At 34.9% G+C, this 14,164-nt stretch overlaps 1 protein-coding gene across 3 annotated transcripts in view; it reads right to left on the minus strand.

Moving 5' to 3' along the window:
- LOC129791658 (eukaryotic translation initiation factor 5B) overlaps positions 1-14,164 on the minus strand; it is an 87,585-nt gene that overhangs the window by 7,756 nt on the left and 65,665 nt on the right. For 2 of the 3 annotated variants that reach the window (XM_055829921.1, XM_055829920.1), the window contains one exon: positions 2,268-2,607. The exons of the other annotated variant lie outside the window; for it this stretch is intronic. In XM_055829921.1, coding sequence (XP_055685896.1) covers positions 2,500-2,607 — 108 coding nt within the window. In that variant the 3' untranslated portion in view covers positions 2,268-2,499. Of the gene's footprint in view, positions 1-2,267; positions 2,608-14,164 lie in introns of those variants that run through there. 3 annotated transcript variants of the gene reach the window in all.

Below are 14,164 nucleotides of genomic sequence, written 5' to 3' on the forward strand. Positions count from 1 at the left end.
CGATTCTTTAAAAGTGTTTGTCGTTTCTAACATTAAATTTTTAGGATGAAAATAATTTCTTATGACCTTTAAATATAGCCTGAACTTTTTGAATTTTTAATGGATGTTCCAAGCTTCTAAGGACTTTGCTTGTATTCATGCTTTGAATGGCATTTGTTATAAATATTTAATAACAATTGAATAATAATAAAAAGTAATTTTCTCTTTGAAAAGCAAGTAATTTTAAAAAAATCTTTAAAACTTTTTTTTTTTCAAAGAGAAAATTACTTTTTATTAAAGAAGCTTTGCGCTTGAAGACACCTTTAAAAAAAAAAGATTTAAAAAAAAATATTTTTTTAAGTACATTAGTTTTTTTTTATTAAAGTCGCTTAACTCTTGGAGATAATTTTTATAAGAAAAGTTCTTCAAGTTATGCAAATTCACAAAAATAAGCACAGCTCAATTGTGCATTTTATTAAACGTGTTGTCCATCCGCTTCGAATACCTAAAATGCTTCGAAGCTTCGAATATTTCAAAAAGCTTCGAAGCTTCGGAAATCTCAAAATTATTAGAAGCTTCGAATCTTATTCGATTATTCGAATAATCGAAGCATTTTAAAAACGAAGCAGTTCTTTTGCAGTGCTTCGATTTTTTCTCAACAATTCGAAGCATCGAAAAGTTAGATTTTTCGGAACTCTAATTGAATGTTCTTATTACATAATACTTCTTTATTTCCCATAAACAATGCTGATTAAAAGTAATTTTATAATGAAGGATTATAAAATTACATTGATAATTTATTGATTTGTTTTAAACCACAAAGTTCAATATAAAATGGCGTCCTTAATGGCTGTCATGGCGGCCATGATTGCGTCCTCAAACACACCCAGAAAACAAATTTCAACCACTAAAATTTCCATCAGTATAAAAACAACTTGAAATGCAGGGAAAGTATTTCAATTATTTATTATTATTTATTTATTTATTTATTAAATAAAAATGAAAGAAATTGACATCTTGAATACAAATACAAGAAAACATTAAAATTATTAAATTTACTTACCAAATTGTGAAAAAAAACCGTTATGAAAAATTCAAAAATTCACTTCACGGACATTTTCTACTTATTTTCAATCCTTCTCAGCAGAGAGGCTAAACTTGATGAAGAATTGAGAATTTCTTGCAGAAAACTGTGTGTATGAGCTTGTGAGTGGTCGCCCCCGCACTGGGATGTACGAAAGTTCAGCGTAGGCTTTTGAGGTGGAGCACATCCAATTGGGGTGCGTCGTGCACAAGGACCTCATCCGTCGGGTCCACCGTCGCGAGGTGCGTACGCGGGAGGGGGGCAAGAGTAGGAAGCTGCTGCTGATGATGGTATTTGGATAAAGATGGCTGTCCGATATGGCGTCTCTGGGGCAGGACATGCATCCCACGCAAGAAAGGGAGGCCTCGACGAATCGGGTGAGCTTCTGAGCGCGGGTGGCTGCCACATAGGGGTAGGATGGCTTCACGGGCGTGACCTAGACATTGGGGTAAAAATGAATTTTGGGCTACACCCAGCCACCTACGCAAAATTTCCATGGGAACAATCTTCATGAGCCTCCACGGAAGTCCACATAACGCACACATTCTCGCACGTGGGGAAGTCCTCGCACGGGGGGCAACAAGGTCAAGGACACGCGCATGCGCCCCACGCCAAACACCCACGTTTGTCAATTAATCAATGAATTCCCCCCCAGCCCCCTGTTCGTCGCCCCATCGGATTGTCAGTCAGCAAAGGCGACGCCCGTCAATTTTTTTTCACAGGTCCTGTGAGGTCACATCCTGCATCCTTTGAGCTTGAGAATTATTTTTTTTAAATGTATTTTTTCGTGTGATTTTTCTCCACAAGGGTAGCACAATTTTCTGCCTGCCCCGCAGAGGAAAATAACATCCGGTCATGAGCATGCCATACCCTGGTGGACAGATAAGATTCACTGATAGTGGAATTGATGCGTAAACAGTGTAGCTGTCTCGCTTGCACATTCTGGGAAAAATTACAAATTCAAATATTTGCCCTGGCCCCGAAATGGGTCGCTCTCGGTGGGTTAAGGAGCCATCCAACGTGGAGATAACTTAATTAAACGCTACCTATTTACACTAAAAACATCAACAACAAAAAAATCACTGATTGCAAACTAGAAAAAAAAAACTTGAGGAAATTAAACGAACGCCAAAGAAAAAATTCTGAGTCTTCTTCATAGAACAAATACCTGTAAAAAAAATTCTTAAAAAAAATAAAAATGCAATTTCTTCTCTCACTCAATTTATCAATTACATTTCTTTTACATTTTAATTACAAAAAAAAATTATTCAATTTTATCTGAATGTCTGTAGCTGATTCTCTCTGCTGTCTACCACCAATTTCACAGAAAAGAAATTTTAAAAAAATTCCTCAATAAAGACTTTTTTTCTGGAGAGAATTTATCAGGAGGAAAGAAAATACGAAGAATGAGAAAATTCGCAGAGAAGAACTGTTTTCTAGAGAATCTGGAAGAGCTTCTTGAGTTCCACCATAAGGGCCCAGTCAGCTTTAATTAGATCATCCCTAAAGTAATCCTTGCAAGCATCGATGCTCTGGCGCGAAATCTACAAAGAAATTAGAAAGATTTCTTTAAAAAAGAAAACTTTAAAATCTACCTTAAAACCTTGGCCTAATTAAAAAGGATTAGAGCCTATCTTTAAAAATCTAGGACCTTAAAAAACTCAGACCTAGCTAAGAAGGCTTAGAGCCTATCTTTAAAAATCTAGGACCTATCTTAAAAAACTAGGCCTAGCTAAAAAGGCTTAGAGCCTATCTTTGCTAGGACCTTCCTTAAAAAACTTAGGCCTAGTTAAATAGGCTTAGTGCCTATCTTTGCTAGGACCTTCCTTAAGAAACTTAGGCCGAGTTAAATAGGTTTAAGGCCTATCTTTGCTAGGACCTTCCTTAAGAAACTTAGGCCTAGTTAAATAGGCTTATGACCTATCTTTAAAAATCTAGGACCTAGCTTAAAAAACTTAGGCCTTCCTTAAAATACTTATAACTAACTTAAAAGACTTAGACCTAACCTAAAAAACATAGATTTGGCTCGAAAAATATTATACCTAACTTTAACAACTTCAGCTTATCCTCAAAGAAACAGCCTAATCCAAATTTTATATTTAGTTTCATGCAATTAACGACATTTTGAAATGCTTCAAGCACACTACTGTTTTAGAATTTTCATTTAAGAATTAGCCTTTCATTCTTAGGTCTCCCTAATGCCACAGATGCACAATTTTTAATCAATAAAATGCATGAGAAATGATAAAGAAAAGCACAACTATGTACGAAGAAATTGATATTTTATGCTAAAATAAATTTTCTCATACAAAACTAGAGATTTCATAATGATTCAGTTTTACATGCCGTAGATGAATAAATAAATAATCTAATCTAATCTAAAATTTCTCCAGTCAGGCTGAATCAGACTAAATGCACAAGTTGCTTAAGTTTTGCTTAAGAAAGCTTAAGAATTTTGAATTTTTCTCAAGAAATCAAAGTTTTTTTTAAAGGAATCTTAGGAAAATTCATGAAATATTTAGACATTTTTAAGAAAACTAAAGTCTTTTTTAAGTCTATCTGACTAGTGAATTTCTCCCATTAATTATATTCAATTTGCAAAATATAACTTAAATGTTTTTTTGTTAATTTCATTTATTTAAATTCTTAAATTCTAATCAATTAAATCAATAAAAGCTTCATTGAAAATATTGATCAACAAGCACAAGTTGAAAGCAATGTTGAAGCGTACTGTACACATAAAATATTCTTGGGATGAAAATAAAATCAATGAATGAGTATAGGGAGCATTTCGAAATGTAATCCCAAAAATAGAATCTCTCTGTCGAAATTATCATCTAAATGTGTGCTCACGCGCTAGAAATAGATGTATCTCGTGAGGTTGTCAATGGTAAAAGGAAATTCAATTAATTTTTCCCTCATTTCACAACAATACATCCCCAAAAAACATTCTATTTTCAACATTTCCATGATGATTTACAGATTGGCATTTTCAATTGACAAAAGCTTTTGCATTTTGGAAGTTTTATGTAGAAAAGTTCTTGGTTAAATGACGCGGGGGAGAGCTTTGATGTTTCAAAAAGCACAAAGTGGGGACTTTTCCACCCTCACTCTACTACTGTATAGTTCCTCCTTTTTCGTGTTGAAATGTTTATTACATGGAGAGGGAGAGAAGAGAAAATCTCTGGTACTAATCACAAATCCTTTAGACAAGAATTTTGTCTGTGGGAAGAACTCAATGACGTGGGGGTGGTGATATAAAGTGATTCAGCAAATATCCCTCCAAAACGATGAATCAATGTAATTTTCTTCTTTTCTCCTAAATATAGAAAGCTTTTTCCACCATCTCCTATCACTTTTCTCTCCCATTTTTTTCTTGTGAGATGAAAAGTTTCATGGAGCTTTTTCCCTTGTCCTACATTCTGTGTGTCTAAAAATAGCTCCATTTGCCAAAATAACTTTATCCATTCGCAAGGATGCGAGGGGTGGGGGTGGGATTATACAATCAGTTTATTGAGGAAAAGCTTACGTGCTTGTCCCAGTTTTCCAGAGAAGTTCCTCGCCCTCATTCTTCTTCCCATTCCCCGAAGCCAATATTCCCGGCTATGTGCGTCATCACTGAAAACATCCCCCATTCAACAAAATCCTCCTCCATAGAGGGAAAAGTTCAATTCATACCATTCTCCATGACCCACTTTTCCATTGTCGCGTGTACGAGTTCACTGACACACACATTTGCCTTCTCCCGGAGAAATCCAGCTCCTGATGACGTCAACAGGATGCGGGAAATTGCGTCATTGGCGATGACCTACTTTTCACCCCCCAAAAAGCATCAATGGGAAGAAAATGCCAACGACCTCGTTCTCGTTTCATTCCACCCTCCAGCACTAATGCTATCATTCAACCCCCACCCCCATATTATCCCCCCTCCCTCCGCCAAAATGACCCACTTTCGGGAGCGCATTGAAGTACCTCCAGAGCACCATTCAATGATTCCATTGACGTCATCCCTTGGCGCTCATCCCTGTAAGTTTGCACAAAAGAAAATTCCCGCAAATAACCCCCTTTCTCTCTCAACAAATGAGGTTTACATTAAAAAAAAAATTAATTTAGAGCACTTTGAGATCTCGAAGAGTCATTAACATTCCCCCCAACCCCCCTCAATTGATTGTCACACGCGAAGAAGAAGAGGGAAAAAATGCTCTATCCCATCAAACCGTATCAAATGGAATTGATTTATCATTATCACAACATCACATTTGAGCATGTTTGCTTTATATGTTTTTGTTGGTGTTGTATTTATAGTTAAACTGCCTTATCTAATGCATTTTGTATTGTAACAAATAGGAAGAGGAAATGGGAGACAAATTGATTCTAAAAAGCATTTAATTGGTTTCTTTATTCACACGGAAATTCTTAATTGGAAATTGGGCTCATTTTTTTTCTCTACTATAATACGTTGGAATTAATCACATTGATTGAATTTAAGAAAAAAAAAAAAAGAAAATCAACACCTTTGAACTGTTTATTGAGAAAGAAAAGCAGTCTAATTGAATAAAAGAATTGTGGCGTCGAAAGCTTTGGAAAAGGAGAATTTGATTGATAAAAAAAATCCATTGTAAGAGCTATATTAAAATGCGCATCTTAACCCTTGTTGGGTGGGAATTGAATATTGTAAAATTTGAATGAAATGAATTTAATGAATGAAGAGCCACAAGAGTCGATAATCCATGAATGTGGCATGTTATGTAAATTTCTCTAGCAATGCTTCTTCTGCAATTCAAGGGTTGCGAAGGACAAGCATAAAGCTGTGCAAAGAGTTACTGGCGGGAGGGAGAGAGGAGAGAATGCAAATTTTCTTCTCATTCGTGTGCACTCTTCTGAAAATTTATTTTAGCATAAAATATCAATTTCTTCGTAGTTGTGCTTTTCTGTATCATTTCTCATGCATTTTATTGATTAAAAATTGTGCATCTGTGGCATTAGGGGGACCTGAGGAAGGAAGGCTAATTAAAAAAAAGATTCATAGAATTCTAGAAAATTTCAGAATGTCCTTGTTCGCAAAATATCCGTTTGCATTCGTACTCCTTTATTCTAAATCTGTTCTGTCATTTTTCCCGCCAAATCATTCATTTTTCCCCACATTCTCTATTTTCACCACTCTAGTTCACCACCGTTATTATTCCGTTTTAAGTGCGCGCCAAATTAAAATATTATTTTTTTAATAAGTTTTCGGAACAGTCCTTGATAATATAGTACTACTACATATTTTAGATTTTTTATGCTTTTCAGCGCTAGATGTCATTTTAAGCATGCACTGCACACATAACCACATTTTAGTATTGAATTAACAAATGTATTGACAGTTCATTTGAAAGATGAAATTTTGACAGCTACTGTATATGACAGCAGGCTTATCACTTATTACATTGACAATTACAGTTTTTGATACTATTAATTCTATTGACCGAATTCTGCATTTGTCTTCATTATAAATAATTTAATTTAAAAAAAATGATGTTGATATTTTCCCTTCCTATGGAAATATTTTATCCCTGATTTACAAAGGAATAAAATTCCATTTACAAAAAAAAACTCTGAAAAATTACTTCTGAAATTTCCCAAATATCCAAAAATTACCTTGAGGGTATTCATCCCTTATTTGCTCTATTTTAAAACTACCCCCACCAATGATTTGCCCCTTTAGAGACAAACACAACGGTCGTGGGGATGACGGAGGTTCTTTTTTCCATTGAAAAACTCTCCACTTAATTGAAAATTCAACCGTATTTCCCATGACAATTCAATATACATTTGTATTATTAAAATGGCTCAGCTATATGCGGATATGGGGGAAGGGGTGGTTGGAATGTGGACCAAAAATAGAATTTTCATTCCCTTTTCTCATACAAACGCGTGTCAAGGATAACCTTCTCTCTCTCTCTTTCCTTTTTTTATTGCCTTTTTTCCCGTGATTATACATAGCACACACCCCATGATGATTTAGAGGATCGGAAGGGCGAGTCATTCACAAGAAGTAGAAGTAAAAAAAACAACGAACCTTCGGGGATGACCTACTTTCCCCACGAGCCAAAAATATATATAATTTCCTTCAAAAGCTTAACGGAACTTTCCTGTCTGATGGGCACTCCCTCCTGGCACTGTGAAAGCTTTTCAATGAAACTCCAATCAATCGATTTGGCGCGCGCGGGTGGTTCATTCATTCACATCCCCCTCAATGTACCATGAATGTACTGTGTATATAGCACACTTATGCTTTCACATTGCAAAACCCTCCCTCCCTCTCCCCTCACTCCCAACTAAAGCTTTCTGCGGCGATGGCAATGAGACCCAAATGGATAAAATGGCATGGATAGAAGTCACTTTATCACCCACAATTGTTTCCACATAGACATTTCCACCCCCGCACGTATGTTTGCCCGAGATAAATATAACGATAAAATTATTCTGAGAATTTCAAGGAGAATCCCTTGTTGAAAATTCACCTGAAACTCTCATTAATACATTTTGCTATTTTTAGACATTTATTGTCTATTTTTCCAGCGAAACATTCAGGTGGGAAGTCCTGAAAATTCACTAAGCATACCTCATACATTGTATACATACATATAATGCTCGTTGCTTACGTACACATAGCTACAACATAGTCTCCTCAGCAACGAAAGTTCCTTGAGACATTAATTGCTTCAAGGAAATTTAAATTAGTTCTCTTCATGGATGAGTAATAAAATTTTACATTTATTAGGGAATACAGAGAGATTTTACAAATTTCTAAAAAAAAAAATTCTCAGCTATTTTATTTGTTTTTTAGTTTAATTATTAATTAATTGAATGTTTTTGGGAAAGGAGCCCATGCGCTTGATATGGGCGAAGTACCTAATTGAAGGAAACGCAGAAAACAATTTTAACCCACCCAGTCTTGTAGGGAATCAAAAAAGGATAAAGAATCGCCAAAAATATTCACCATTTTCCACTGGGGTCACAACGAAAAAAGGCCATAAAGTTTTGTAAAAATTCAAAAAAATTGACCGCCATTCGCCATTTTGTTCATTTCAATGCATGAAGCATATGTTTCAATGATTCGTCAATATGAGCTTGTCGATGGGAGTTTGACATTTCATTTTTTTTGGGAGAAAATAAAAAAAAATTGCGTATTTTTTAGTTTAATTATCGTGGTAAATGTGTTTTACGTGTTGTTCAAGAGTGATTTTTATATTTGAATACCTGAAGGATGAATTCCCGCACAGTTTGTGACCGTCTCAGCGAGCACATCATTGGTCGTGGAAAAGGTCTTGGGAAAGGTGGTGCCAATAAACATCGTAAGGTTTTGCATGACAACATCTAGGGAATCACAAAACCAAGCAATCCATCGTCTTGTCCGTCGTGGTGGTGTGAAACGCAAAGGATTCCAGCGCAGAGGATCTCTCAATTCGTGAAAAAGTCATCTTCAAGACGATCAACGACCAATGTTTTTGGATTGCTTTGTTTTGTAATGAGAGATGTGCTTCATTCATCCTTCAGGTATTCAGATATAAAAATCACTTTCGAACAACACGTAAAACACATTTACCACGATAATTAAACTAAAAAATACGCAATTTTTTTTATTTTCTCCCAAAAAACAAAATAAATGAAATGTCAAACTGTCATCGACAAGCTCATGACGAATCATTGAAACATATGCTTCATGCATTGAAATGAACAAAATGGCGAATGGCGGCCAATTTTTTTTTGAATTTTTACAAAACTTTATTGTCTTTTTTCGTTGTGACCCCAGTGGAAAAAGGTGAATATTATTGGCGATTCTTTATCCTTTTTTGATTCCCTACAAGACTGGGTGGGTTAAAATTGTTTTCTGCGTTTCCTTCAATTAGGTACTTCGCCCATATCAAGCGCATGGGCTCCTTTTCGCTGATTTTTTTTTCTTTTCAGTGCAAAGTAGTTAGTTAGTTTTTCTCATTTCTTTTGAGTTTAATTATTCTGTGAAAACAAGGGGAGTTTTTCAATAAAATTATTCAAATCTTCCGGAAACATTCAGAAGATTCGCCTAAAGAAATTAAATTTTACGGCTGATAGACACCTCTTTAATTTTCAGTTATAAAAAAATACAGATCGAGGAGTAAAAACCCCATAATCTACCTGCTAAATTCAGGCCTGAAATATCTTAAATTTAGCCAAAATAGTACTAATTCAAGCCTCAAAAGTACTAAATTTATTCTCAAAAGTACTAAATTCAAGCTTCAAAAGTACAAAATGTAGCCTCAAAAGTTCTAAATTTAGCCTAAATTCTAGCTTCAAATGTACTAAATTTAACCTAAAAAGTATTAAATTCAATCCGAAAAAATTTTAGATATTAGTACTAAAAAAGGCTCAGACTGAGGAGAAAAAGCCCCAAAAAATACCTACTAAATTCAGGCCTTATGTTAAGGAATAAATTCACTTAACAAAAACACCAAGAAAAATCTCGGCTTATCCAGTCGAGAAATTCCTTGTGTAACTCAGGTCTTTCCTCAAGGTAGTTTTGGGGGGAAATTTATCTCTATGGAGGACTTGGCCTGCCAGACACGCTAGGATTATAGAATCCACCGGGTATGTCGATGTGACAAGGCTCCTTACTGGAAAGGGGCCACCCGTAGCGTGATTGGGCGCTTTGAAGCTGCCTCGCAGAGAAATTTATCCCGGCCAAGATACTTCCTTGAGTACTTGGTTTCGCCGGTGGGTTTTGGCGAAAAGCAGCAAATGGGTATTTGCGCTTATGGTTTCTCCAGGCCTAGCCTGGAGGTGGAAGGGAATCAAAAGAACCTTCCTGGTGGAATGCATGTTTTATTAAAAAATCTTAACCTATTTATACAATTTTTGTACACTGGGTTTTGGTCCCACTGAGAGTGGGGGAAAATGCTTACAACTAATTTGGGTTAGTGCAAGGTGCAAAGGAAATGCAAAAGACACAAAGCTTGCAAATTCTGTTGTTAATTTGCAAACGATATGACTATTGATTTGGGGAATGACGTACTCTGGAAGTACTTTGGATTTTTGGGAGTTACTATGGGACATAATAACTTTGGGAGGAATGTACTCTGGGAGTACTCTGGACTTTTTGGAAGTTTCTATGGGCTTACTTATTTTGGGAGGAATGCACTTTAGAAGTGCTAACAATTCATGTTCATTCTTGAACACCTTAAAAGTACTAAATTTAGTCTCAAAAGTACTAAATTTAGCCTCAAAAGTATTAAATTCAAGCCTCAAAAGTTCTAAATTTTGCCTGAATAGTACTAAATTTATTACGAAAACAGTTATTCGAATTTTAGTACAAGAAAGGCTCAGACTGAGGAGAAAAAGCCCACAAAGTACTTTTAAAAATGTTCTAAATTCAAGCCTGAAAAGTACTAAATTAGGCTGAAAAAAGTGATTTAGTTATCAGTAAGGGTTGTTTATGTAAATTAAAATATTCGGATTTGCCAATATTCAAATGCTTCGCCAGAAAATTAAAATATTTCCCAGGTAAACACACCTTGATGGAAAATTCCATAAAACGAAAACAAAAATGATTTAATTTATTATTTTTATGCAACTTCTCCCTCAAAATCTTTTCTGTATTTAGGGATTTATTTTTAGCAGAAAAGAAAGCAAAATGACCTTAAAATGAAGAACGAGGCACGTTTGAAGCTCTCACAGAGTTCAAACTCAACTTTCAAGTTTTGCTCAACTTTCCTGGAGACCCAGAGAAAATATATAGGTCAGTCATGCGCATTTTGTAGGGTTTTTTGAACCCTCGGGAACGTCATGAATTTCCCAGGACAACGTACCCTGCTGTGGAAAATCAATGAAATCCCCGGGAAAATCAGAATGAAGCCACAACGTGCATTCATACATATTTTAATTTAATGACAATTAAAATATCCACCCACGGATATGAAGCTGAAAAAATGCCGCCATAAAATCATTAAATTTATTGCAATTAAATAAATTAATATCCCAATTTGAGGGTGTGCTTGTGCTTTATTTTTTTTTCCTTTTCTCCTTCACATCGCATCTACACCCACCACAATCATCAACTGTTTGAGGGTGGAAATTTATGAATGAGCCTCACGCCATTCAAGTGTGTGGTTTCTATTGAGTTTCTATGCTGCGTTTTTTTTCTGCCTTAGTCGTTGTTACCTTCAATAAACGTACTATATATAGAGAGAGGGGAGGGGTGGTTTCCTTCGTACCACACACTGTGAGCAATTACACAGCCACATAATATATAATTTAATTAAGGAGTTGGGAATTTCATCAAATTAATGACTGCATAATGAGAAGAGGCATAAAACTTGTCACTATATGAATAAAATTGCTATCAATTTAACAAAACACCCAACAACGAATCAACTGACAATAAAAAAAGAAAGAAACAAACAGACTTGTAGGCAATGTGAATGCCGAGAGAAAATCTCGCCAATCTTCCTCCGCCAACACTTTAATGGTGCTTCGATGTGTCAAAAGTAAGAAAGTCACCAATAAAATTATGTTATTTAGGTGTTAATCACTTTTAAATTCCAATTCATTTGATGGGTTGTTCACTGAGAAATATCCTACAATCGAATCATTGAATTTTTCCATTAATTAACCCCTTTACTATCGCCCTCTATTGGGATTTTTGTCATCTCTCCTGCGCCCTCTATTGGCAAATTCAAAACGACCAATAAAGACAATTCCATTTGCATCTTTCTAAAATCAATACGTTGAACATTTCACACAAAATAACCCCAACATACTCCACCTCCTGTTAACATATGAAACCTTCGTGCGATATCCCAAAAATATCTCCCATGAGATAAATCAAAAAGCAACTGAGAAATCATCAAAAAGCAATGAAATTTGAACCTTTGAATCATATTCCCCCAACATCGTCTCCAAACATAAATGGACATTCTTGTGAAATTCTCTGAATTTTTTTTCTTCATAGCCAATCTTTTTTTTTCACCACAGAGTGGGTGAATTGAGTGGAATAACAGATGGTTTTAATTATGCAAAAATCAATCAATAACCCCCCCCCCCTCCGCCTTCCAATCAATATTAATTGAAAGTTCACCGAGAATGTTGCTAAAAGTGTGAAACGAGGTGTAATTTATGCAAAGATAATTGCAAAAATAAATGCATTTCGTAGAAGGGAATTCCAAACGTATTAAAATGCTTGAATTTCTGTCACAAGTTATGATCTACATTTTAATAGAGATGTATGTGGGCAAAAAAGGTGCTAATTTTTTAAATTAAAACTTTTTTTCTTTTTTCTCATAAAATAGACGTTAAAATTATTAAAGTTTTAACGTTTTAACGTTCATTTATTGCTTTATTTGACGTATTTTTGACAAATAATTGACGTAGCTATTAATTACAACTATTATAGCTAGAGGTCTGAAATTTTAGTATGTTGTAGGAGCTATTAAGACCTTTCCAACGATACCTCACTTTCGAAAATCGGTCAAGCCGTTTAGCCAATATAGCCGCCACAATTTTTCATCGAAAATCGACCATTACTCAAAAACAGCTTGACCGATTTTGATCAACTTGGGCTCAAATGAAAGATCTCAACAAGCCTTACAACTCTCTAGAATATCACAAGTTTCAAAAATGACCGCAAGGGGCGCTATAACCAAAAAAAATAAATGAGTTTTCGATGAATTTTACATGTTTCCATACAAATTCCCTATTTTTTGCGTTAAATTTGAAATTTTCACCTAGAAAAGAGCTAAAAATCGATTTCTAATGTATACTATCTAATATGAAAATTGGAAAAATCTTCCAACTATTTCGATTAATTTTTTCTTACGATCCTCCACTCAGCCACTTTGCATCATTTCAGCGGTCGTAAATGACATTGTATAAGCGTATGGCCTCGTTAGGAAGACAATCTCTTGGACAAACTGTTAGAATTGACATACCTACTTTTAATGTTTTCATTTTTCTTGGGGTTTTTCTAAAACTCGGTTTTCTGGTGTTGGTCACATTTAAAGCCTAATTTTTTATGAGTAAGAAAATCTCTTTCGGCCATCTTAGGTGAGACGCCATCTTGCGATTTTCCTCAAAACACAAAGGTAGGTTTTCTCAGGATCTACTAGATGGATTTTGATGGGGTAAAAGGCAAATGAAACAAGACATGACAGTGGAAAATGTACCGGAACAGAATTTTGAATTTCCCTTCAGGGGCTGAGAAAAGTGCAAAAATTTGACTTTTGTTCAAATATTTTTGATGTTTTTCCACTTTTCTCAGTTCCAGAATGGAAATTCAAAATTCTATTCCATTGTTTTAGATCCTTTCAAATTTATCTCTTTAAAAATGACATTTCTTTATGACTTTGAGATTCTCTTTAAAAACAGATGGAGAATTTATCAAATCCACTTCACAATTTGAAATATCACCACAGATGAATTGAGTTGGCAAACTAATATGAAGAAGTTTGTGGGCGCGACAACTTTTCGCGTGGCTCATTCGTATTTTACGTGAAGCACAAAAAGCAACATGAAAAACATTATTTGAGACTTAAATGTAATTTTTCACATAACGCACGTGGGATAATGTATGTAACAACAATAATTTGCAAATTCTACTTGCAAGAAAAATTGCCACAAAATGAGAAAATTCTTTAATAGCAATATAGGGTGTCTCTCATGCTTTCATTTAAATTCTTAACCCATTCACAGATAATTTTATTATTTAAGTTTATTCTTGAATAAAATATTTTCCTTTTTTTTTATACACAAAATGTTGCAATTTTTTCGTGCTCAAATCAACGAAAAAAACATTTTTCTACAATTCAAGGGATTTGTGTGAAGTTAAAATTCTCTTTGAGAAGGTTTTTTTTTTAATTTGTTTGCATAAATATTTCCAATGTGAGGTGGTAATTTGAATAAGCGTGACAAACCACTATTAAACTCACTCAGCACGTAACATTTGGGCGTTTTTAAATGCACTCATCCTCAAAACGCAGTCTCTGACGTGGAATTTATTTATAAAATTTACATGCGATCAAATTCGCACATTTTATTATTAACATAGCCGCACATTACGCCAATTGTGCAATACATTATGCCATTTTA

This window comes from Lutzomyia longipalpis, chromosome 3 (assembly GCF_024334085.1).
Source record: "Lutzomyia longipalpis isolate SR_M1_2022 chromosome 3, ASM2433408v1".
Lineage (NCBI taxonomy): Eukaryota > Metazoa > Arthropoda > Insecta > Diptera > Psychodidae > Lutzomyia > Lutzomyia longipalpis.